This window comes from Branchiostoma belcheri, unplaced genomic scaffold (genome assembly GCF_001625305.1).
Source record: "Branchiostoma belcheri isolate BF01 breed outbred unplaced genomic scaffold, Haploidv18h27 scaffold69, whole genome shotgun sequence".
Lineage (NCBI taxonomy): Eukaryota > Metazoa > Chordata > Leptocardii > Amphioxiformes > Branchiostomatidae > Branchiostoma > Branchiostoma belcheri.
In genome coordinates this window covers 1,332,482-1,358,488 of record NW_017804342.1, presented here as the reverse complement: position 1 = coordinate 1,358,488, position 26,007 = coordinate 1,332,482, and the positions used below count along the sequence as shown (strand labels likewise).

Below are 26,007 nucleotides of genomic sequence, written 5' to 3'. Positions count from 1 at the left end.
ATGGGTCAGTAACTGCCAAAAGGTTAGAAACTACCTGTAAATCTTGACATCTTCTTGGCAGTTTTTGTTATACATTGTGTTTAACCCCTCCACTGTGGCCCTGTCCTTGGTGCTGAATCTGCTTGGTTCCAATAGTATCTAAATTTTTCTGAGTGCAGCTTTATATCCACAGTTGGGTCAGTGGTTAGGAAGAAAGTGTAATTGTGCAGAACAATCAGTTGCTGACACCATGGTACTGTCCTTGGTGCTGAACTTTCCTTCCATCAATATAATGTCGTTGGTTTTCGTTAGTATCTGAAATTTTCTAAGCACAGTTATATCCGCAGTTGGGTCAAAGCTTTAGCTCAGAAAAACTGGAACTGTATGGAACAATCAATTGTTAGCTCATGTCCAACATATACTGAATACAGATTATGAGGCCTTCTCTGACTATTTGATGTTATGTGTCTTCCAGTACGTCATTGAAGGCCTCCATGGCAATGCCTGGTACCAGGATGAGCCCAATGCCTCCCCACCCAGGCCTAATGAAGAGGAGGAAGAGGAAGAAAAAGATGAAGAATATGAAAAGGAGATTCTTGAAGATGGGGAGGAGGAAGGTAAGATTTGTATGTTATTTACTCTCCAAGCTTCAGCTTAGTTTTGATGTATTTCAGGCATTTTTATCAGGCTTTCTTTCTTTGTACTGGTACTTTTGCCAGCCATCACGTAGAGTATTGGATACTGCCTTGCCAATGATACCATCTTGGAGGCACCAAAAGATCTACTTGAAGATAACTGGTCCTCAGCCTCTTCAGCAGATTCCTCAGGCTAAGCACATAAGGAACTGACTGTTACTGAGTACCGAGAACTTAGGTGCTTTTCGAAAAAAAAATGTCCTAAGAAGGCTGACTCTTAGACTAAGTTAGGGCCTGGAGGCTATGCAAGTTTGAATTTTACCGGTGCTGGGCTCTGTCGGCCTTGGCAGTAGCCTGGGTTCTAGGCTGTACTTACTATTTACAGTTAATGACATTTCCAACACGTTTTTTTTTTCTTTTTCAGCCCAGCCGCGTGTGACCAAAGATGTGCGGTACGGTTACAACATGCCGGGGGTGACGGTGGTGAAGGGACCGCGGGACCTGAAGGGTCCCAAACGCATGGTCGCAGACGGGATAGCATCGGAGGAGGAGTGCAAGATGTTATCCCATCTAGCCAAGGCAAATACTTTAATTATAGTATTTTTAAGTGTTAATGAGAATCGTTGTGCCTTGTACTTGCAATTGATATACAACTGTAAAATCACTATAAAATCTCCACATAATGATGATAATATTATAGTAATAGAGTTGCCGTGTGAGTGAAAAAATAGATACCTAATTCATTTTAAAAATTTAGAGGGCAGTACCCTCTTACTTAGAATTTCTGTATCTGTATCTGTATAGCCAGTATAACCGCCTTTCGGCGTAACACACCAGCTTTTGTTCTTGCTTCAGTGCTTAAGAAGCAATTTCTGTGAATTAATGACCTAATAATGTACATGTGCATTTATACCAGCCACATGCATGGCACACAAATGGGAAGCAAGCAGCAGAGCCAGCTTGATTCAGCCAGGCTACAGTAACCTTTGACCCTATGACAGAACATGTGTGTGTCCGCCATTTTCCAGGGAGGCACGGAGGGGAACGGATACGAGGGCGACAAACACGTGCACACAGAGTTCGAGAGGTTCGACGGACTCACAGTGCTACAAGCCGCAGAGGTTTGTGGGGAGGGGGGCGTTAGGAACAAACCCTGTCCTCAACTGCTGGCTGATGAAACCTTGACCTTGTACTCAAGCCATAACCTTGACTAGACCAATGAAGAGCTGTGTGACAGATTTTTCTCGATTGTTTTTGGCTCTCACCACCACATTGATTTGCCAACGTGAAATAGAATTCATCTATAACCTTGAGAAATCTGTCAAATATGTTTTGAAGGTCATCACTCAGCAGCCAGTTATTTAAGGGCCTGGTTTTTTAAGCCAATGATCTAACATATCCTGTGTCCCCTCCATACTAACCCTTCCCATGTGTTCCCGTAGATAGGGGCTAGGGACGGAGACGGGTACAAAGGCCGTGGTGCCCACGCGCACACGGTCTACGAAAGGTTTGAGGGCCTGACCGTACTGAAAGCTGTGGAGGTAGGTAATTCAAGAGGCTCCTGTTGCTATGGCACCCGTCTGTTGCTATGGCACCCATCTGTTCCCATGGCACCTGTCTGTTGTTATGGCAACATCTGTTGCTATGGCAACATCTGTAACCATAGCACCAGTCTGTTGATGTGATCTGCGGTGGGTGTTCAAGGTCCAATGCCACAGTTGTGTATGGGCTGTCAGGTTTTGTTCCTCTTATTTACAGTGTATTTATGCTGCTTCATGTAATGTTTTTATTTTGCTGCTTATAGCTTTAGGCCACACAAACTTGAGCTTATGGATAACATCTGCACATTTTTGGATTAAATTTTTTTGGCAAAAAATAAAACAAATCAGGCAACTTCTGATTGTATAATCAAGTTGCTTTAAATTGAGAAATCACTGAAAAATTTTTGGGGGTATCCAGAGGATTTCATCCATAAAAAAAGTTTTTGTGGCCCAATGTTGCCTTAACACCATTCCTGATGCTGATTGTATTATATCCTGTTACATCATTAACATCATTGTCTATAGACTGACATCTTCTTGCACAGCTTGTCTGTGTTACTTTATACAAATGTAATTACTATGCACAAAGCATTGTTAATAAAGTAAAAGATGGACTCATTTCATTATCTTTATTTACAAAACTTTCTAAAAAATATGAATCAGTGCCAAATTTAAAGATTCTTTTAATGGGATCCTTCTCTCAAACTTCCTAATACTACAGTATGTAGTCAATAGAATCAAATAACTAACAGGAACTAAACAGTATTATCCCCTAATATATATCTAATATATATATAGTCTTAACATAACTGCAATGTGTACTGTTCATATCATGTCTTACAAGAACCCTGTATAATATTTGTTCCAGCTTGCGAAGAGAGGTCTGGTGTCTGTGGACCATGCTGAGATGTACCTGAACCTGAGTAACAAGGCACGGCGGTACGTACACGGGTACTTCCACATGAAGCATCAGCTGTTCTTCACCTACACACACCTGGTCTGTAGGACAGCCGAGCCTTGTGAGTACACAGTCATGTTTGTTTGTTTGTTTGTTTGTTTTGCATGATTGGTAGACCACCGTGTGGCTCTCCTCAAACATGGGGCCTCCAACTTTACGTCCTATCTAACAGGATGTCCCATAGTGAAGTTTATATTTAATTGCTAAGACTGGTACAGACTACTTGTAACAAGCAAAGTGAGGAAATATACATGTAGGTGTTTAGTGCCTGCTATGGATTCAAACCCAGAACCAAAATCCCTAACCAAAAAGACAACCTTGCCACCTTAATGTAAAAGATGTTTCTAAAAGATGTATTAAAGCTTACCTTAAGAGTACATTAGGGTTAGCATTAAGATGCTTTTGGGTCAGCATTTATGATTTAATGTAGGTCACTTAAGTTAAAGATTGCTGAGGATTAGGGTGATGCTTAGGGTTAGTGAGGTTTGATCCACTCACCCCTACTCATATTGATAATTGGGATCTTTAGCATGCTTGAGGTATCCAGGCTTTCCTCCAACAGGGACCTATTCAAGAGGATGTCCCTAACCAAGGTTTATACTTAGGTTCTCACTTGTAGCATTGGCAAGTGAAGTGAGGAAATAGGTGTTCAGTGTCTGCTACGGATTCAAACCCAGAACCAAATACCCTAGCGTTTTTGCCACCTTAATCTAAAAATGAATCTAAGATGAAAGGCTAGATATCATGATAGGGTTAGAAATAAGGCACTTACAGTTATAGCTTAATATAACTATTAAGGGTACATTAGGGTTAGCATTAAGATGCAGCATTTGGGTCAGCATTTAAATGTAGGTCACTTAAGTGAAAGATTGCTGAAGATGATGCTTAAGGTTAGGGTCAGGGCATAGATGATAGAATTATCTGTAAATCAATAGAGAAACAGTACAGAATCATCATTATTCATCATTTTGGTATGCCCCTATAAAATGGCATGAACAAATGGTACACTAAATGCTTCATGGAAATTTCCCATCATAAGATATTGGCATTTTTATGTACATTTTTCTATCTCTTTTCCAGACTCGACAGATGACAGGACAGACCTGAGTCACCCCATCCATGCAGACAACTGCCATCTTCTCCCCGATGGGTCCTGTCCTAAAAAACTGCCGGCTTTCACCTGGAGAGACTGGAGGTAGGGGTTTAGCAGCACGTCGGCAGAACGTACTGCGCCTGCATTTTCGCGTTTTTCGTTGGATTTTTGGTCAACGTTGCATCAGAATTTTGACTGTTGCAGAAGATATTTTTCCGGCACAACATTTGGAAACTACTGTCGAAATGCTTACCTTATATGAGCGAATACAACCTTATATGAGACGTTCTGCCAAAGTGCTATGTACAATACATTACGGGTTTCGCGCAGGTGCTGTACGTTCTGCCGACGTGCTGGGTTTAGCCAGGTTACCAGTCCTACAGCTGCAGAGTCTCTTTCTTCCTGTCTGCACAAAAGAGATTTGGCAGTTAAACTAGGTCTGGTAACCAGACTAGCAGACTGGTAACTGTAACCATAATATTATTTCATGTAAGAAATGCTCCATCCAATGGTGTTTTACTTTTAAAAGATTATTGTTTGTTTCGCATAACTGGTAAACCACCTTTTTAGGCGCAACACACCAGTACCAGTTATTGTTATAATATATATGCTGTTAAGCTTTTTACAACTTTGTTATGTTTCCTCACTCCACACAGGTGTAAAATTGGTAGTTCATAAGTACAGTTGGGGAGGTAAAAGGCAGCAGAAGGATACTGGCTCCAACTTCCAGTACTGTGCCGTAAACATATGTGAGGATCAACAACCCACTGCCTCTATAGCCTCAAAGGCTATGGGACCTTAATCATTGTGATGATAGTGCAATGTTTCTGTATTGGTTTAGTTAGTAACCTTGATCTGTTCCTTCTCCAGTGCAATCCTGTATCTGAATGAGGGGTTCAAGGGAGGAGAGTTCATCTTTACACATGCAAATGAGTCTGTACAGGTGGGAGATTTACTGTAATCTCCAAGCAGATGTCTGGCGGCAAAAGCATTATGTGTATCTAGGGCGGCTGAGGACTTTCTTTGGATGGCCAGTTATATCTTCAACGTTTTTGCCACCATACATCTGCTTGGATATCAGCTTTATTGTTACATAAACTGGTTACTTTCTAAGTGCAAACAGTCAGACCTTTGTGGGCTATAATGACTCAAAATGAATGACCAAAACATCAAACTAGCATGGGAAAACCTTCTTTAACTGTTTAAGAAGCATGAATTAATAATATTTAGCATAAAGGACTCAGTCTGATGTTTTTGTATATTGATATAGCTAGGATTATTACTGATGTTGACCAACTTCTATGTCTCCCTACCCACAGTCAAGTGTAAAGCCTAAGTGTGGCAGGCTGGTGGGGTTCTCTGCTGGTGAGGAGAATCTACATGGCGTGAAGGCAGTGGTGAAGGGTAGGAGGTGTGCCCTGGCCATGTGGTACACTCTAGATGAACGTTACAACGAGGTGGAACACTACCAGGCCAGGAAAATTCTACAGACCCTCAAAAAACACAGGACGAAGGCAAGCAAGGACAAACCAAAGGAAGAATTATAGCCATTGGAACATAGGAAAATTATATTTGAAAAGTCCTACATTCCAATATTGTTATGGATGTGTCACAAAGTTGTATATATATTGACCTAATGCCTCTTTTTTTTTTATAAAAATATGCAGCTGGTCCAGTACTATTTCCTTTACTTGGAAAGAGTTTTTCTTTTAAATTTTATTTCCCAAACATGCCTAGATTCAGGTACATGTAAATGCAGTATGGATGGCTTGGGCCTATATTTTCCTACATCAATGTTAATTTTAGGCATAGAGAGAACAAAGAAATATACAATCTTTCCTGCACTACCACAGTGACTAATCTATATCTTGACTATCAACCATTTAACAGCAATATATATTATATTTCTATAGGAAATTTGTCTGTAAATAATACAAAGCTTTTATTGTATCATAAAGTCATCCCTGTATATGGTGATTTTATCTATTATATAATTCTATTTGTATAAGAAGTGACATATGCAGTACTGTTTATCCTGTGTGTTGCATTTGTATATGAAGCACTTTATAAAGAATTTTACAAAGAAGTGTTCCTTTTTTCTCCATTATATAATGATTATCATAGTATTTAATGTAATCATGTTTTCATGAGTACAGACCAGGTAGCCACAAATTGACCTCGAAAGCAGCTTCTATTGTGATACAAAATGTATAATTTTTTTCAGTCAGTATACAGTTTCTCAACACTTTGCTGTGACAGTCTTTATTTTGAGTCGCTTGTCATAATGTTTTTTAGAACTGCCCAGATTTAGTATAATGATGTTTTCTATTCTTAAAATTCTTCCCAGATATTCTTTACTGAAATTAAAAATGCGGGTCACTTCACTTTCCTAAGCACTTTGGCTGATGTTGCCATTCAAATAAAAGATCCTCTGTGTTTTTACTTAGTAGAATCTGTAGCAGAAACTTCCTGGTGAGTGTTACTGCTGTGTTGGAACAAAGTTTAAACTTTACAACAGTATAACATTGGCATGTTGATGGATGATGTTCAACTTGGTCTTGAAGTCCAGACTGTAGCTCAGGATGGATGAAAGCCAGCAGACACCCAGGGGAAATTCAGGACTGAGAGACTTTCAGCCCTTTGTGATGGTCAATCTGCAAAAGTCATTCACACTTGGACTGTTATTAATCAGGACTAGCTTGCCTTGTACTAGTTACTTATTTCCTCAGAGTTGGAAAATACTTACTTTTTGTAACAGTGTGCATGGGGGGGGGGGGCATAGGAGCTACCAACTGACCCGGCCGATGGGTCTAGACCTTTTAGCCGATTCAGTAGGAGTGTCGTATTGTAAGCTGGCGCCCAGGGGTTGTGGGTTCGATCCCAGCCATCACAATCTAACCAACAGGTTTGACTGGTGGTGTTCTATTTGAGGGTAATACTGAGGTAGATCAAACTGTCAGGATATCGTGAGCATGAGGCTGCATCAGATTCTGTATTGGTCAGACAGCATAAAATCCTGTACATGGGTTGATAACACTGGGTTGATAACACTCTGTTGATCTTGTTTTAGAACTGTATCATGTATGTATCATACAGGTCAAGTACCATGGCGGCCAACATAGAAGTTGCACTGTATAATAGTTCCAAGGGTTAAGGTATGACTTTAAAACATATTGATCCTGGATTGATATTGATAATACTGGGTTGATAACTTACCTTACAATGTATGTGCTTGTCTCCATGTACATGTACAAGGCATGTACTCTGGAGGCCAACAAGTTTTATGACAGTTGTTCCAAGGTATGACTTTCAAACAACGCAATTCATGGGTTGATATTGACAATACTGAGTCGATAACACAGGGTTGATAACTTACCCTACAAATGTTTGTGCTAGTCTACATATACAAGGCCAACAAGTTTTACTACTACACAATGCTCCAAGGTATGACTTAAAATGACTTGATTCTAGGTAACCGTTGATAACTTGTTTTATCTTACAAACTAGTCTCCAAACAGGTCAGATAGCCTGTAGGCATGACCTGACCTGAGTAAGAACTAAGATCCAGGAGACTTCAAGAGTTGACAGGAATTCTATAATCCACTGACAGAGATGGATTTTATTGCCTACGCTGTAATCCCTACCATACTCGGCTGGGTCTGTCGGTCAATAAAAAGTTGACAAAAATAAAAGAGCAGGAAAATTTATTCACTAAAAGTGGAAAATAATATCAAGGAAGGGGAAAGAGTAAGGATTACCTTACATTTGTTATAGTCTCTTAATAAAAATCGAAGTACATGCCAGATAAGTATGAATCATATGTTGTGACTGATGTCCAATCTTAGGTCAAATTCACTCAAATATAAAGGACTGTTCCATTTCAGATACTAGTTAGGGGTGGCATGCAGAATCATTTTTGGCAATTTTAAGATTTTTTCTCCTTTTCATTAATGCTGTAAGTACCAAAAATATTTCATGCTACATATTACAAAGTATTTAAAGGATAACTCCATGAAATATGGAGCTCCTTAATGATTATTGTTGTAAGTTAATGTCTTATAATCTCAACAGTCAACCATGAATAAAGCCTGTAGAAGATTGATACACCATATAAGGTAGTAATCCTGTACCAGAGGAAATACATGCTCAAGTTCTGACTCAAAGTTTAGTTCATGCATATAGATGATGCACACATTAATGATCTTGACTTAATTCTAACGGTAACTGGTGGCCAATTTGATAATGCCTTGCTCCCCAAGGAATGTCCTTACAGATTAGTTTGTGGCCTTATCCACACACATGTACATGTTACTCTTACCTGAGGCAATATTTGTTTGAACTTTTAATGACCCAACAAATCCTGTTCATAATTGCTGGAGGTAGTCGTAACTACAGACTTTGTTCTTATCGTTGTAAGGCTTACCTGTAGTTATTACTGCTTCCGGCTTGCAGATTTTATCAAGTTTTCCATATGGACTGGGGTGAGTCAATACAATAACTATGTGGGGGATTTGGTGCAAGTTATTTTGCTTCTTGATTTATTGTGTACAATGTATGGGGGGTTCGTTTCTATTTCGTCAGACAGTGAGCGTTTGCTTGTTTCTGTAGTTATGTTTACCGAAGGAAAACATAGTTTTTGCTCAGATTCTTCAAAGAAATAAGGTTAGTGACCTGAACCAGATGTCCATCACCATGGTAACTAGTGTTGGTTTACATCATGTTGCATTTTTATAGCAGGAGGAATTTAGACTCCTGTCACCATACATTGTACATGTAGTTCAATTTGGTCAATTTTGAATGAATCAATCAACTAAATCTTTTGTTGCAATATGGTTTTTGCCTGGTCCAATGAAGGATTCCTCTTGCAGGTGGTAAATCCCTCACACCTACTGTTGTTATTAAAGGAAGTTAGGTGGCAATATTTTCTTGCCCTTGAAATTGAGCTTGGACCATCAACAAATTCTACTATTTCTGCCCCCAGGAAATGAACAAATATTGCTATTGAGTACCCCTCATAAATTTTTGCTCCCTGTATATTACAGGAAGTTGTTGAGAATGCAATACAGTCAAACCTGCCTATAGTGGTCACTCAAGGGACTGGCCAAATTTGACCACTATGGCCAGGTGACCACTATAGAGAAACAGCCGGTTTAGTTGACCCCCCCCCCAAAAAAAAGGGACACATGCTTTGAGTACCAACAGTGATGTCTTTATTCTGAAATATATGAATACATACATTTGCAAAGGTAAACCCCTTTTATATGTACATGTGTTAGTTCAATAATTTGTTGTTCTTTTGCTTTAGTTGTACTTTATTGTGTACTTGCTTGAAAAAAAAAAGAAATACAGAAATATTGCATGGAAACATTAACTTGACATCAAAGATACATACACTCAACATATTCAGTTAATCTATTCTGGGACAATGAAACCATTCACATAATTTAAAACATACAAAATCACTGGTTGTCATTTACTGTTCTTGTGTACATACTAGTACTACATGTGGCAAAAGAAAAGAAAGCAAATCAAGCAACAAACTTTCAACTCCAAACAAATTTCTATCGACTGCAAAATCATTTAATCTAAGCTCAGCTTTCGACGATTTCTTCTCACTCTCTCTGCCAGTCGAATCACTTCCACCTTTTGGAATAAGTTTGGCGTCCGTCTTTCCGCTTTCGCCATCGTTTCTCCGCAATCGCCACGTTACTAGTAGTTGTTGTTGTTAGTCGAAAAGTGGAAGAGAACGACATCGCCATGTTTTTGTTCTTTGGTGAACACTTGCTTCGCGCGACCGACATACGCCACAGCGAATTCCAACCACGTAAATAAGTTATTTTGTACCAAGATGCTGTCTATTTAGTTAACAGCAAAATAATTGTTCGTCAGTTGCCAGTTACTTTCCGTTTTTGGTCGTTTTTGAACATGAAAACTTAGCGAAAACTCTCCTTTGTTTACGGCTTGGGTTTCTCCCCGCGTGGGTTGTCTGCCTCTACCATTATGCCAATGTGGTAGTCAACAGAAAATTTTCTCCTTTCAGACTTATATCTTTTCTAAAATATCCACTACAGTGTTAAATTTACATCTAACATTAATTGTAGTAATGTATTTCAAATGTTTTCATAATGTAATTACGTCATTTGACGCTAATGAAGTTAAATAAAACTCGGTGTGTCTACCTCCATAACAGTGGAGTCTTCCGATGACCCCAATTGACCTCCCTCTGCAGCCAACATGCGCCATCTTGGAAAAATACGAAACGCATTTTCGAGCCAAATTTCTTTAATTATGCCCATGAAAAACGGAAGCTATGCACATATCTACGCATTTCAAGGAATCGAGAAACCAAATATGGATATTCTTAAGTTTTTTTGTAAAGATAATTTGCCGTAATCTTCGCCGAGCGGCCGAGTCCATTGAAAGCTCCATGCGGCACGCACGGCACTGGTGTTGGGGAAAACGCAGATATCAAAGACACCCGCGACCGCAGAAACTTCGTGTCAAAAGTCAGTTTTCCTTTATTTCATACACATATGGAGTCTAATTTTCAGTTCACATTTTAGTAATGTAGCGATCGGAAAATTATCTCAAGGCTCATAACGGTCGTAGCCCGAGGTGGGGTGGTGTTACGGCCGTGGTGCTTAGTGGGTTACGGTCAGCCGCGACCGCTATCGGCGGTGTTGACATGCCGGCGGGACCGGAATGGGGTGACCGCTGACCGCGTTGAACAGTGACCGCTATAGACACGATTCTTAATGCTTACGTCAATGGGAAAAATTCAAGGGACCGGCAAAAACTGACCGCTATGGCCGAGTGACCACTATACAAAGGTGACCGCTAGTACAGGTTTGACTGTATTAGCACATTAAGGACAAGGCAAGCTATGTTTCTTTTTAACCTTTATTATGTAATATTCAGTTGGAGAACCTTGTATTACAAGGAATAACTTGTAATGTAATATAAGAGCATTAATACATAGGTAATGTCAAAGACTGTGAATACATTATTTCTTCGTACAAGTTGGACAGTAAAAATTATTAATCTGATGTGAAATTTTCTTTCCTTATTTTGCAAAAGCATCTTCCAAGTATCATTTCCACAAGCTTGAAGATGTGACAACATAATATCATAATAGATACAGACAATGTCGTATTGGACCACAGGAAAATTCTACTCATCTACTAGTAGTGTCTAGCATAATCTAGTCCTAAGGTGGTGTAGACAAAGGGAGGAAAATGTACACATGCATCATCTCATCTTGGGAAGTCAGAATTTTTGGGAGTAGGGTGCTGTCCAGAGATTTTGGTAAGTTACAATTGTCTTCACATGATAAGAAAGTCCTAAGGAAGAGAGATGGTCCAAGTCATGCTGCTATCACTACTTGTGGTGTCATGTTACTTCTCTCCCTTCTCAAGTTTCTGTAAATGCAAAAGAAGAATCTGTTAGAGAATACATTTTGTACATGTATTGTAACTGCACTGCCTCCTAGTGGTCGGCAGGGGTATTACAGAAGTGCAAGGAAAGAAAGCTGGACACACTTTGAAGTTTGATGGATTTGATTATATAATTATTAAGTACAATGTAGTTTGGACTAGGATTGTTATTGGCATGTACAGCATTAGGACATAGTACTATATGCAAATGTAGCTTAACACGCTCAGGGTATACTACAAATGTATGTATTAGTATCATATAACTTGAGATAATATAACACAACAAGTAAAGTTTGACGTACTTTGACGAATGTTCCATGCAGCAGGTTTGGGTTCCTGAAGTCATGTTGACAATTGGAGTATCCCATCCCCAGTCCCACTCCTGTCCCAAATGCCACCGGCCACGGCCGTCCTACAGTAAAGGTAGAAGGGGTAAGACAGAGGGCAGGTTCTAAAATTTTAAACCTCCTTCCTCAAACAAACCACTGAGAAAACTCAAGATATGAAGGTTACACTTACAGGAAAAGCATTATGATATAATTTATAGATCATAGGTATGAGGCATTGACATCCCAATCTTGGTAGTAACTAGTATAGTATGACCGCTATAAATGTAAATACTGTACATTGATTTTATGTCCTACCTGGGCCGTGATTTTGTTCGATACGGGTGTTCCGGCCCGTGTGATAACTAGCGGTACGGCCCGGGGGTTCTTATCGCGTACAGCCCGGGCCTTCCAAATGTTCCATAGAACGATTCGAACGCGTTTCGCCCTAACCGCTTGCACCGCTTTCGAAAATGCGAACACAAAATTTGGACGTTGGAATTGATGTTGTTGCATTTTTTGGGTTGAGGGACACCAAATTTTCGCTCATTTCGCATTGAAAGGCGTGTTTTTTTGGGTGGGTATGACATAAATAAAATACAACACGGTGTATTCCGCATCACCCTCGGTCCCAGCCCTCCCGCGGATCGGATCTCCCTCCGGCCTTCGGCCGTCGGGCGATCCGACGCGCGGTCGGGCTGGTACCTCGGGCGATACGGAATACCCCGTGTTGTATTCTATATGTATAGCATAAATCATGAGGCTACAGCTAACATGTAATACTTGATTGTAACAATATAATCTGCTACCTGGAAACTAACACACTTGTAGCCATCTATTTGTACTCCGACTGAGTTATGCAACAGGAAAAACTTGTAATTATTTAATTCCTGTACGAACTATAGTATTCATACATTACATGTCCATGTTACAATATTTAATGTTATGTCGATTGACTTACGACAGTAAATATAATATTCAAGCAGAGTTAACGTTTGTTGTGCATTTTTACTTACGTTTGAAGAGGAAGACAGAGAACACCACACCTACAGCCAACCCCCCGCCTGCCAAGGGAAAAAAATCATTGCAAAGATACTAAATTATTTATCAATCTGCAATTTTACCTGTCAGTTAATTATTCCATGATTATACATTATGATAATCCCAAACCATGTTGAGTAGGCTACCTCAAAGCTATTAAGAATATTTTAGCATAATTCAACACAAACGCACTGTTATCTCACCTTATTCTGTACCATACAATTATAATTGATGTCAAATATAAGTCGATATTTTTTTTCGGGCCTTTTGTTCACGATGCCCTTGGGTTTGCCCAAAAAAATCACTGCGCCCCCCTCCCCACACTCTAACCCTGAAACTACAAGCTAAACAGAAGGTAATCAGGCCTTTTGTCAACCTCACTGTGTTCTATAACTTATCAAATCACTTTCTAGGTTGTACTTACCCATCTTGACGATTGTATCAGCCAAACAGCGGTCCCATTTCTTCCCTAGCTCGTCCTCACTTCGAACCTCGGCAGCCATGATGATGATGATGGTGAGAGAGGTTTTCAAAGTTGCACTGCGTACAATAAACGACAGATGGCGCGCTTGTACTGCAATTGACCAGATGGACAGATGACATGCCACCTGTTATATCGGAGAACTTTAATATTGACACAACAAAAGTACAGCGACTGTCGTAAGGTCTATAACTAGTCATACGAACAGACACGTGGGTACCTACATGTACGTACAAGGCTACCTATAGTCTAGATGTTATTTGTCTATTTGTCCAATCTCTACTCTTTCCAGTCACCTCTGAAGCCTGGTAGAGGCTATTAGTTTGTGACAGTTCGCGATATGCGCCCTGCATACGCCAAACAAGACAGCGACATTTCTTTCACGGGCCAACAAGTTGGGTAAATGTTGTCCTGTCCTTTTTCTCACCTCCTTGGTCTGAAGAACACGTATTCCGTGTTGTTATTGATCTACTTGCAACAGAACCTCCAGGTTAGTCCGGCAAGGTCAAACTTCTGGCAGTTACACGCCCCCGTAGCCTCTACCAGGCTTCGGGAGGCGGTCGGAAAGAGTAGAAATCGGCCAAATAGAGAGATAACATGCCGAGGGAGTTAGTACTAGTCAGCTAAAGGGGTGGCAAACTGTTCTCCTTTTGCGAATGTTTGCAGTGAGTCCTGGCAGTTTGCGATGCGCCTTGCATTCGCCAAACAACGAAGACATCGACATTTGAATCATAGGCTAGCAAGTTGGGTAAAAGTTTTCCTTTTCCTAGGATCCTTTTCTCACCTCTTCCTGGTCTACAGAACGCGTTTTCCGTGTTGTTATTGCTCTATGCCACAGAACCTACACAGCTAGCACAGGTTGGTTCGGTAGAGGTCACACTTCAGGCTGTTACACTGGCGTCCGCCCCCGGGCGGTAGAGTGGTTCTACCAGCTGTTAGATTACTATCGCTAGCTGCTGTGCACATCGCCATTGTTGCAGGATATATACCGACAATATGACTTTATTTATGTTGCCGGATGTGGCCCAGGGTTCGTAGACGGTTCGACTTACGTGGCCGTTGCTTCTAGGAAGTCCTGGGGTACGCTGAGACGTTTTATATTCAGGGGTCCGACGTACAACTCAAACATGACCTGAGAAGTACTTAGTAATTGGAGCGTGAAGTGAAAGTTTGTAAAGCACCACAGGACGAAATCCCCGGGAGTGTTTGGAGCTGAAACAACGACGTGTTTTCTAAAAAGAGGTGAGAATTGTGATCTACGTGACCAAGAAACGAGCCGTGTGCATGTCTTACCCTCAGACTCTTCACAGTTTACAACTATCATATTTCGTAAAAGTCAACAGTCTGACGACGCAGACTGAGTCGATGCCGACTGTAGTATAAACAAAGCGCAGGTGAGGGTCTTAAGAACAGGAAGGAAGAGACTTAAAGACGGGAACTACAAAAGAAGCACCGCTGACCCAAGACTCTTGCCAAGACTGACTGCTATGCCTGAAACCCGACGTGATATTTCGCTCTATACGAGGAAGTTTCTCACGCTAATCTGTCTGGTGTAAAACTGCATACACTGTGTAGTTGACACGTCATGGTTTGCGGGGGTTACAGTACTACGGCATGTTGCCTCTGAATAGCCCCAGGCGGTGACTGAACGCTTGTGTGTTTGCTAAGATTAAGTGGAACATTTAAAAACGACGAAAGACGAACAGTAAACCTGGGCCATGCCGGGGTATATGTCTGCTTGGATGCGGGACACAGCCAGGACCCTGTTCCGTACGCGTAGGCTCGATACGATTCCCGGTAGCGATTCCCCGTTCAGTTCCGACTCATCGGGAGCAGACGGCGCGCCTGTCGGGCCCAAGGCCACCCGGGTCCCGAGCCTGCTGCGGGCAGGCCTCGGTGGAGAGTTGGGGCTCGGCTTGGTGGTACTGACGGGATATTTTGCCGTACAGGGGGTGGGCGGACCTGTTCTTCTGTTGTCTCTGGCAGGAGTCTGCGTTACAAGTCTCTTAACAGGTGGGTAACATAAATATAACGTTACATGTATGATTTTAGATCAGCTATCTTCCTGCATGTATGTAAATGCTATGTATTTTTATGTGTTTGGTGGGTACTCGTTCATTTAATAATATCATAAGCTGGATTCTATATTGTCATTCTATAAATTGTTTACTATATAGTTTATGCATCATTGATACAGTACATTCGACTGAAGGGAAAAGGTATAACCAAAATGACACACACCAAAAGCAGCAAACAGGATATTAACACATGAATTAACGTGTTTGTACCTAAAACAGATCAATAGATACTCGTATGTTCTGCCTTGAGAAAGACAGGGCTGTGCCTGAACACATGTGACTCTATCCATGAAAAACAATAATTTTAATTTTTAATTTCTAAATTGTAATATTCCAATTTATCTGTATCTGTATAGCCGGTATAACCGCCTTTCGGCGTAACACACCAGCTGATTTAGAAATCAAATTTGAGACAATCATGACATGAAATTGGTGACAATACGTCGATGAAGGTTAGACATCCAGTTAATAAGATTCGCTAAAAAGCAGTTACTGAAGCAACTTAATCTGATTTTGCATATGATTTTCCAAAATCATATCCAGTTGCTTGAGTAACTGCTTTTTGGCGTAAAAGGTGACAATGTTGACAGAAAATAGAAGACTCGGAAGCTTCTGATAAAATCATAAATCATTGATTCTCTTCATTCTTCTGGTGTCAAATTTCAGGTCTAGTTCACACGGAGCTTCGCGCACGCGCACTACGTGTCCTCCCGGACAGTTCGGAACTGCCGGACACCTACAGCTGTTGCTACGCAACCATCGGCGAGGTCGTCGCTTACGTCATCGGCTGGACCAGCCTGCTACAACTACTGACCGGAGCTGCCTGCTGCGCACGCGCACTCAGCCAGACCATAGACTACCTGTCTGGTCACGTGATGAGCGACGAACTGAGCATGCGCGTTGGAGGGATTCCGCACATGACGACCTACCCTGACTTTCTCGCCTTCGCTGTCGGCGTTTTGTCGTGTTTGGCGTCGTCCCAACTCAAGCCGGATGTGCAGGAGTTCTTGATGAACATTTCCCACGTCCTGGCCGGCACTCTGCTAGTGTTTGTATTCTCTATCGGATTGTTTTTCACGCAAAGTTCGAACTGGACGCACACGGAAATGACAACAGACATTATACGTGTGGTGAGTAATCATGTTTACCTTCGCAGAAGTAAAATACTCGTATATTGTTTTTGCTACTTCTTCTTTCCAAACTAAAAGGTGAATGACCTGAACCAGACTGCTGTCACCATGGTAACTGGTGCTGAAGCAGACACCTTGTGGTGTTGGGTTACATTATGTTACAGGTTGCAGGACAGACCTAGAGGGGCGGGTCACCTTATACTAGTATATAATTATGATTGTGTTTGAGTATAAAGAATAAACATAGCAGTAGGTTCTTAAGCTAGGCCATACGAATGTAAACATTATGCATTTATTACGTCCGGGGAGGAGACATCCTTCCGCGGAAGGGTTTGTGAGAGATTTAGATTTTCATGTTCGCAGCTGTTTCTCGCGTTTGGGTGGACGGATTTTTTGGGGACTCTGTGTATGTTTTGCTATTGGGCTGTAGATGATGCACGTTCTTTTGTTTTTATTGTATTTGTGTTTTCGGGCGTCAAAATGGTGCCTTTTGGTGGCCCCAGGACACCCCTTTTGAGCATGAAAACGGTTGCAACCGTTGACCTTTGGCGTGTTTAAGGTATTCTCGGTCTGGTCCACGTATATGATCCCTCGCACAGAGGGGTGTCCGTTCTCGATAAATTCTTTGTTTAAAACCCTAGTCCTGCGGGGCGCAACAATTGTTGTGCACAAAATTCAACACCAACAAGAAGCCATAGGCGACAATTCTCCGTGAAGTATTATATATTGCAACAAAAAGAAGTAGCCATTGGCGACAATTCTCTGTGAAGTGTGATAAATCGAACAAAGAAAAATTGTTTAAACGCGCGTCGGCTCAGTCATCTTAAGACGCAACAACCAATCAGAGATGCGAGATGCCTACACGTGACGCGGGAAGGGCGCGCGATGCCCGAAATATTTTTGCGTCAATATTCAGCGCCGTGATTCAAGAGATTAATACCCGGAAACAATTTTTTTCTTGTTTTGAACGCATTAACATGCATTTACGCTAATCTAGTATGATTCAGGGTTACTTTTTTTTAACCTGCCATGGCCAGATTATCTAAAGATGTGTGTATTGTGTGTACAATCTATAGAAAGAGAAATGTACATCAGGTCCGATCATCCGATTTTCACGTTTCGGTTTTTTGGACTCGGTTCATGAACGTATTTTGGTTTGGCTCCTGGAATGTGCGAAAAAAATGACTCCCGGGACTGTCTACAGGGAACACTCGCACATTCGCGGTGTATCAGGACAGCGCGACTGGTCGTCATTAGCGCAGTAACAGTTGCATAAACGGACGAAACCATTTCAAAGAAATGGGGATGTTTCGAAAATAAGCATTTACTCCAATATCAAAACAGCTACGGTAAAAATAAAAAGACGTGCATCATTCCGGACATAATGCAACACCACATGCGAAATTACACAGAAATGCGACGTACGGAAGAATGCGTTTTGGCTGCGAACATCTTCCAAAAAACTTGGCATCTCTTAACCATGGGCAAAAACATCTGGAACCACTTATAAAAACCACCCCGTATCTGCATGAACTTTTTTGAACCCCACTGCTATTCCAAACAACGCGTTTTTCTGGACCATTCCAATTCGCCTCTTAATTGTAGGGGTGCGTCTGCGATATTACATTGACCGCGAAAGCAGCAACGGCAAAAATACACATTCGTGCATCAACACGGGCATGCCCGCAGACGGCGTATAAAATTGCGTGCCGATTACACAAAGAGAACCCAGTGTTTTGACTGCGAACATGAAAAATCAGCCGATTACAACACTCCGTCCGGAGGTCCTGACCTCCTTCACGGAGTAACAAACAACATATAAAAATATACAATAAAAATCCCGGAGGTATAAAATCTCAGATTTTACTTGTTTTTCAAATGTTACCTGTCCAGTTGTACCTCATTTACGTTTGATCTCTTTAATGTCCGCAGGTAGCATCTGGAGCGGCCATCTTGTCTCCTGGATTCTTCGGATTCGAAGAACTGGCTCGGGCGGGAGTGGAACGGAAAGGGACCAAGAGACAGAACGTTTGGGCAGCCCTGGTTACAACTCCTTTCGCGTTAGTCTCATCTTTTACCCTAGTCACCGTTGTACAATCCCATCTCTCACCCTGGTCTCAGGTGGACCATTTCGCCCCGCTCCCGAGTGCCTTTGCTGTAGCGGGAGCCAAGTTTGCTACATACATTGTAGCAATCTGGCAGGTGGCAATGTTGTCGGTCGCTTTGATATTTGTCACGTGGCGAATCCCACAACTCGCAGAGAACATGGCAAACGACGGTCTGGTGACTTATTGTCTGCGGAAGCGAGCCGGGACCACGAAACCGGTGGTCGGAATCGCCCTAGCGGGACTTTTCGTCGGTTTTTTATCCCTAGGATTTCGGCAGTCGGACTTGATACAGCTTTGCGCCAGCACGTGTCTTGTTGTCCAGACGATCTCCTGCGCATGCGTCATCATCCTGCGTTACCAAGTGAGCGGGACTAGTGTAGAGGACGATGGCAGCGCGCTGTCACGTGACGCGGACAAGAATGACGTCGTTCGCACACGTCACCGCGACTCGGAAAGGTCAGCAGGGATTCTAGAGGTCGAACAGATGACGTCACATGCAGAACAACAGGTGACGTACCACACCGAGGGTGCTACATCCGGGGCCTTGTCGGACTCTAGCGCAGAAAGCTCCGGGGACGAGAATGATGAAGATGAAGACGAAGATGAAGTGGATATCTATGCCATCATGGAGGCCTACAGACGCCGCGCGAGCAACTTGGCTAGCAAGGGCCCCGCCCAGGCCACGCCCCTGTACAAGCGGATGCGGAAATACGTAGTGCCCACGAGGATGACGGGATACATCGCCACCTGTATGGTGCTGTTGTCCGTTGCCAGCTTAGTTGCCCTGGCAACGGTGTGCGTCAGGTTCCCGGATCAAGTGTTTTATCAGGTGGGTATGCTGTCATGTCAAAACACCCGAAGAAATTTTAGCACAGCTTCCGGCTTTGAAAAATTCTGATTTCAAGAGAAAATCAATGTTTCAAATGTAATTTTCCGTTGGCTGTCCAGTATGTTCATCGTATCATAACAAATGGCTCAAAAATAAAGTTAGTAATGCCGCGGCCGTCAACTAATGTAAGATCAAACAAAAAAGGAGAGTGTATAGACTCAGTCACGTTTGGGACCACATTCTCCTTGCTGCAACGCCACCATGCGGCAATGAGTAGCACTGAGAATATAACATTGCCTGATGAAGGCATCTGACTGTGACCCTTGTTAGATATCCATGTTTCATATATATATATATGTATCACATGTTTCATATATTGTATCACTCATATATAATAGCGTAGAATTAGGTCTTAACTTACCTAGACCCAAGTTAGGAAAGGTTAGGTTTAGTACTGCTCAAGAACTTGCCATACCGTGCCTGTTACAATCGTTGTGCAATAAAATATGACATTGACTTTTTACAGGTGTGGGGTATCCTGGTGCTGATCGGGCTGACCACCACGGTGCTGGGGGCGGTGGGGGTCCTGCTGTACCTGCCCCAGGGCCGGGGCGGGCTGGTGCTCCGGGCGCCGCTCATGCCCTGGCTGGCCGTGCTCGCCATGGTGGGGACCTCCGCCATGATGGTGGGGCTGGAGGACAAGACATGGGTCCTGTACGGAGGGTGGATAGCTATAGGTAACACCGTCATTTGTCATGTTTATCTTCGCAGAAAAAAGGAACTTATTTGAAATACATGGGCTCGTTCACTATACACTCAGGGGAGGGGAGGGTACCAAGGCATCCTCAAAATCATGAAATCATGGCTGTGCCATGCAAACGATAACCCCAACAGCAATCACTGTCGCCACAGCAATGTATGTTTTCATTGCCAGTCTTGTTGAATGTTTCACTGCAGGGATCCTGAACTACCTGTTCTACGGTGTCTGCCACTCCACCCAGCGGTTCGCAAGGGGATACCAGCCACACGAGACCGAGGCCATTCTACTCCAGCCCATCTCCACGCATGCGCTCTTCAACGAGCAGGTCATCCCCAGTCACGTGGGCAAGCGGCATAAACACCACAAGTGTCTCACGTTTGCTGTGTGAGGCTTTACAGGATTTCTAAGATATAAGAATTTACGCCATTCAGCTTCTCAAGACGGTAGGAATAGAAGTTAGTTTCGAGATAGACACTTCAACGTGGATTTTAAAATGTGCAATATTGTCTGCAACGCGACATTTACCCAAGTGCAAAATTACATGTCCTAAAAGTAGATCTTTAGCAAGTAATTTCAATAAAGCTATTATAAGAAAAAAACATAGCTGTTGTATATCAAAGACCTTGTCATAGATTACATTTATGATAGCAGAATTGCTAAAAGAGATGTTCAAGTAATATAGAAATAAATCTTCGAAGAAAAAGAGCATTTGATGAATCTCTGGTTTATCATTGTAATATTTACCTTCACAGAAGGTCTTTGCTCTTTTCTTCTTCTCCAAGCACATAAGGTCAATGACCTGAACCAGACGTCTGTCACCATGGTAACTGGTGCTGTAGCGGACACCCTGTGGTGTTGGATTACATTACAAGAACAAGAGACAACTACGTATACGTCACTTCCTCTTTATTGCACAAGTGGTTGCATAGAAATAAATATGCCTTTCCTTTCTAGCAAACAATAATCTCTTCAATATTTCACTCTTAAATCTAAATATTTGAGTCGTAAAACACCACTGGGTCCCTCTCCAAATGCTCCCCTCTGTTTTTCTTCTTTCCCCTGCGGTTCCACCCCTCGGGCAATAGGGGGCGCTCTTCTTCGTCATCGTCGTCCTCTGGAATGCTCCTCAGCATGTCGTCTCGCACCATGGCCGTGACGTCATCACGCACGGTTCTATCGAACAAAACTACGTCATCCCTTATACGGGAAGGTGGCTGTTCCACCAACACGAAGTCCTCCCTGTGGAAAAGCCTTCCCCTGGGCGGACGGATCCACTCTTCGGGAAGGGGTGCGTGTGGTTGGGTCAGTGCCTTGCTGTGGCGAAAGCCGTAGCCGAAATACAATAACAGGCCTGTAAAACAAGTAATAAAATCGACATATGAGCTCAAGATGTACCAATTGGCCATTTTCTATAATCTCGATGCTTATATATATTTGCCTAGTAGTTTGGTATAGCTTGGTGGACAACAGCTGTTTGATAGACGATACCACACCACATACAGCACAGGGTTGTCGAATTATCTTATTTTAATACATGAAAATACAAATGCAAAGAAAAAAAACTACCACATCATCTGGACCCCAATAACTAATCATATACCGAAAATCAAAGAAATCCGCCGAATCTACCGTGAGCTACAGCTGCGAACACACAAACACGACCGAAAACAGTACCTTAACGCGGAAGGATATCTCCTTCCCCGGAGGTAATGATCGGGGGACTACTCACCTATCCCTATCCATATGGCACAGCGCGCCCAGGTCTTTCCGTCCAGGTGGACAACTAGCAGCACATTCAGGCACAGGGTCAGGGCCGGAACGAACGGGATCAGCCGTAACTATGGAAACATCAACACAGGTTAGAGGGTGAAAATGGACTTTTGTCTGCATATTTCCGTCTTTCATCGTCTAGATGTATGTTTTATGCTTTTGCTGTTTCTTAATCTGGGAGTTAGATGGGCGATTTGCATATATACATAAAGACAGTTCAAAGCACACACATGTAGCAGCACCTAGAGTGCACTGAGCTGCATTAAACGAACAATAAAATTGGCGGTGACATTGACCTAAAAGCTAGATTTCACGAAAATCATCACTTTATCTTTATAGGTATAGCTGACGCATATTTTCCCCTCTTGTCATTTTGAACATATTCTAGACTCCAATCCTGTGCATTTTTGGTGACGCCTCAGGGGCGGAGGCCTTTTTTCTCCCTGTCCCTTACCCTGAAGGTCGGGATGTCCTCGTTCTGATGATGGGCGAAGATCACGGCCAGAATGGTTGCCATGGCAGCCAGCAACAACGTCAGCAGGAAGAACACCCACCAATGTGACGTCACGGGTTCCCACTGCGCATGCTTGACCAGGACGCTGCAGCCGACGAGCACGATAGTGAGGGACAGGATGCACGTGGTGACCACGTGACCAGCGGGGAGGTTTTTTATGCATTCTAAGTACCGTGACGTGGACCTCAGCTCGCCGACTCGTCGGAATCTCGGGCCGAACTCGGCCACGAAGTCTTCCGAGGACACCCGAGGCGGTTCGGTGTCGTACGCATGCTCGTGCATCTGCTGTTGCACCTGTAATAAATACACGTCTATTGGTAACGATCGCCAGAGAGCAACTCAACTTTCTTATGTTTGCCTTCGCAAAAGGAAGATATATTGTTTTTGTTCAGTTTCTTCTTCCTTTACAAACGCATAGGGTCAATGACCTGAACCAGGCGTCTGTCAGCATGGTCACTGGTGCTGTAGCAGACACCCTCTAGTATTGGATTACATTATGTTGCAAGTTGCAGGACTTGTGTCACCACATATGTAAATGTGTATAAATGTAAGGATAAACAGAGCAGTAGTTAGGCTACATCATGTGAAGGTTAACATGATTATACTTTTGCTATATGTATACGATACTATATTACGTTACATCAATACTTCACTATATTACGATGTTACCTACCCACTGATACTGGATGTGCGGGATCTCGTGCGGTAAGGGCGGCTGGTACCGGGAGATGATGGAGCACATCGGCAGCACGACGTACGACAGGAGAGACCCCATGGAGGCGAACTGCACCAGGGAACCCACGTCCAGCGCCAGGGACAGGAACGCCGCCACCCCGCCGAACAGAAGCGCCGCCACCACCGGCACCTGCGTCGTCCGGCTCACCTTACCGCAGAAGGAGAAGAGCAGCCCGTCCGTGGCTAGAGAGTACACCGTCCGCGACAGGGCGACTAAAATGGCCACCTGGATGTGTAAAGATTTACGTATAGATCTATTAGGACTTTAAATGATGCATCTTCAGAGGTTTTTGCTCTGTTGACCAGACGTCTGTCACCATGGTAACTGGTGCTGTAGCAGACAGCGGGTGGTTTTGGGTTACATCACGTTGCAGGGCAGTGTTTGAGTAAGAAGAAACAGACCATTAGTTTGTTAGGCTAGACCATGTGAAGGTGAACATTATGCAGTTGCTTTGCAAATGTTATTACCTAGCTTTCTAGTTGTTACAAATTTTCCCTTCTCTCTCATGACCTCAATGAAAAGCGGACTGCAGGCATATTTGAGCTTCTCATGAACAAACAATGATTCAAACAAACCTGTGCAGCCATCATGGCGGACAGACACCCGACAGTCGTCAGGTACCACGCCCAGCGCCAGTTCCGTCCGTGGCTCAGAAAAGCGCTCGGTAGCGGCGACGTTACGTCAATGGAATCCCACGGCACCAGCATTGTCAATATCACGGCCACGCCGATGTACAACGGAAGTGACGTCACCACCGTCATGATGAGAGATCCCGGAAGTGACGTGTTGGCCTCGTGGGTCTCCTCGCCTGACGTCAGGATGACGTTGAGCCCGGTGAAACAGCTGAAGGCGATGGAGGCCCCGGTGATGACCCCCTCCCACCCGTACGGCGCGAACTCCGCCTCTGTCCAGTTTCCCAGGTGCGACGCGAACGCGCCGGACACGATGACGCAAACGATGACGACAAAGTTGATTGAAATAAAGATGGCGGATATCCACGTCGAAATCTTAGCTCCTATTATGACGAACAACACAGTTAGCAGAACAGAGCCGAACGCGCAAAAGTCAGGAAAGTCGGCTAAAGGTGTGAGGTCCCAGGTGGCCACGTGGGTCTTGAGGTACGTACTGACGGCGTGGCCGCACAGGGCGTCAAGGTGAGAACTCCAGGTGCGACCGACGAACGCCAGCGCCACCGTCAGCTCCATCACAGTGTTCCAGCCAATCAGGAAGCCCCACAGTTCACCCACCGTGACGTAGATGTACGTGTAGGTGGCGCCGGCCAATGGGAGCCTAGCTCCGAACTCTGCCTGGCATAGACTGGTGAGGAACGCTGCCAGGCCTCCTACCACAAATGACACTAGCACTGCTGGACCTATATGGACATAAGAACAAAATTTAATTCATGTTTGTTTTCGCAGAAGAACACATTGCTTTTGTTCCGTTTCTTCTTCTCTAAACAAATAAGGCCAATGACCTGGACCAGACGTCTGTCACTATGGTAACTGATGTTGTAGCAGACACCTTGTGGTGTTAGATTACATTATGTAGCAAGTTGGATGTGCCTGAATAAGAATAAACAGAGCAGTAGTTTGTTGGCGGACAATGTGAAGGTTAACAATATGCATTTGGTTGGCAACCTTTGTAGTAACATTATGGTATATACCATTGGCAATAAGTCCATTTTATTGCTCTCAGTCACATTAAAAAGTGATATCTAGATGCACTTTTAGACTTCAAATTTAGAAGTTCAAATTGCTACACACAAAGTTGGACGCCTACCTGCGTGTTGCCTGGCCACCAGACCCACGGTGATGTAGATCCCTGTCCCGAGCACCGCGGCCAACCCCAGGGCCATCAGGTCCCGGGACTCCAGGCATCTCCGCAGCGGGGACCGGAACGTGGCCGGCCCGATCAGCTTCCTCCGGAACACCGCCTCCCACAGGGAGGAGCGCGCCCGAGGGGGTGGGGTGTTCGCCCGGGGGTCGGGCTCTTGTCGGAACGGTGGCATCGTGGATCACAGGTCTGACACTACAATGAGAAATATATAAACATGAAGTCGTCTTTTCAAATTATTTTACTTCTTAGACCGTTTCGTATAAGACAATTTTGCTACAGACCTCCTCAATTAGACCCTGGTAAACAACCGGGGACTGGCCTGTTTACTGGCCCAGGGAACAGTCTGCAATCCATGCTATCGTAAGGCACACTCTATCGGAAAATTTTTCATTTGAGATACGTACAACATTAGGACTTGCAAATCCGGACAATCTTGATCCTTTTGTATATGAACTTGGTAGAGAGGGCCCAGGACCGCACCAGATGGAGTGACCTAGTGCGTGGCCTATGCCCAAGTTAAGGCTTGGCAATAGATCTAAGGTAAGTAAGCAACTTAGCGTAAGGAGTCATTTGAAAATACCGCAGTTGTAACACAATCCCTACATAACTTCATTAAAGCCCCCCTCCCCAATTCTTACCTGTATCTAGAGACACCGTGCCAAGCGTTCTAAAGATGACGTAACTCGGGTAGAGTACAATGACACTGTAGCGTGCATGTCATAACCCAAACACAGGACTCCAGATATGCTAGATCTAGCT

General features: G+C 43.4%; 4 protein-coding genes across 6 annotated transcripts in view; 2 read left to right on the top strand and 2 right to left on the bottom strand.

Moving 5' to 3' along the window:
• Positions 1 to 6,463, top strand: part of LOC109484134 (prolyl 3-hydroxylase 2-like) — a 47,059-nt gene extending 40,596 nt beyond the window's left edge. Inside the window, exons 9-15 of one of the 3 annotated variants that reach the window (XM_019787353.1) lie at positions 455 to 596; positions 1,039 to 1,193; positions 1,643 to 1,735; positions 3,024 to 3,174; positions 4,194 to 4,308; positions 5,077 to 5,149; positions 5,526 to 6,463. In XM_019787353.1, coding sequence (XP_019642912.1) covers positions 455 to 596; positions 1,039 to 1,193; positions 1,643 to 1,735; positions 3,024 to 3,174; positions 4,194 to 4,308; positions 5,077 to 5,149; positions 5,526 to 5,753 — 957 coding nt within the window. In that variant the 3' untranslated portion in view covers positions 5,754 to 6,463. Of the gene's footprint in view, positions 1 to 454; positions 597 to 1,038; positions 1,194 to 1,642; positions 1,736 to 2,056; positions 2,156 to 3,023; positions 3,175 to 4,193; positions 4,309 to 5,076; positions 5,150 to 5,525 lie in introns of all 3 variants that reach the window. The other 2 variants (XM_019787355.1, XM_019787354.1) reach the window with 2 other exon arrangements.
• Positions 6,464 to 11,144: 4,681 nt separating this feature from the next.
• LOC109484164 (MICOS complex subunit Mic10-like) lies at positions 11,145 to 13,559 on the bottom strand. The gene is made up of 4 exons (XM_019787392.1): positions 13,431 to 13,559; positions 12,982 to 13,029; positions 11,942 to 12,051; positions 11,145 to 11,624 (listed from the first exon to the last, which is right to left on the bottom strand). Exons 1-4 carry the CDS (start codon positions 13,507 to 13,509, stop codon positions 11,601 to 11,603), a joined length of 261 nt encoding a protein of 86 aa, XP_019642951.1. The 5' UTR covers positions 13,510 to 13,559; the 3' UTR covers positions 11,145 to 11,600.
• A 766-nt stretch (positions 13,560 to 14,325) lies between these two features.
• Positions 14,326 to 21,082, top strand: LOC109484136 (cationic amino acid transporter 4-like). The gene is made up of 5 exons (XM_019787356.1): positions 14,326 to 15,500; positions 16,232 to 16,695; positions 18,628 to 19,632; positions 20,159 to 20,369; positions 20,590 to 21,082. Exons 1-5 carry the CDS (start codon positions 15,206 to 15,208, stop codon positions 20,778 to 20,780), a joined length of 2,166 nt encoding a protein of 721 aa, XP_019642915.1. The 5' UTR covers positions 14,326 to 15,205; the 3' UTR covers positions 20,781 to 21,082.
• Positions 21,083 to 21,262: 180 nt separating this feature from the next.
• On the bottom strand, positions 21,263 to 25,428 carry LOC109484137 (cationic amino acid transporter 4-like). The gene is made up of 6 exons (XM_019787357.1): positions 25,192 to 25,428; positions 23,988 to 24,784; positions 23,350 to 23,637; positions 22,617 to 22,970; positions 22,122 to 22,230; positions 21,263 to 21,743 (listed from the first exon to the last, which is right to left on the bottom strand). Exons 1-6 carry the CDS (start codon positions 25,418 to 25,420, stop codon positions 21,382 to 21,384), a joined length of 2,139 nt encoding a protein of 712 aa, XP_019642916.1. The 5' UTR covers positions 25,421 to 25,428; the 3' UTR covers positions 21,263 to 21,381.
• Positions 25,429 to 26,007: the final 579 nt, after the last annotated feature.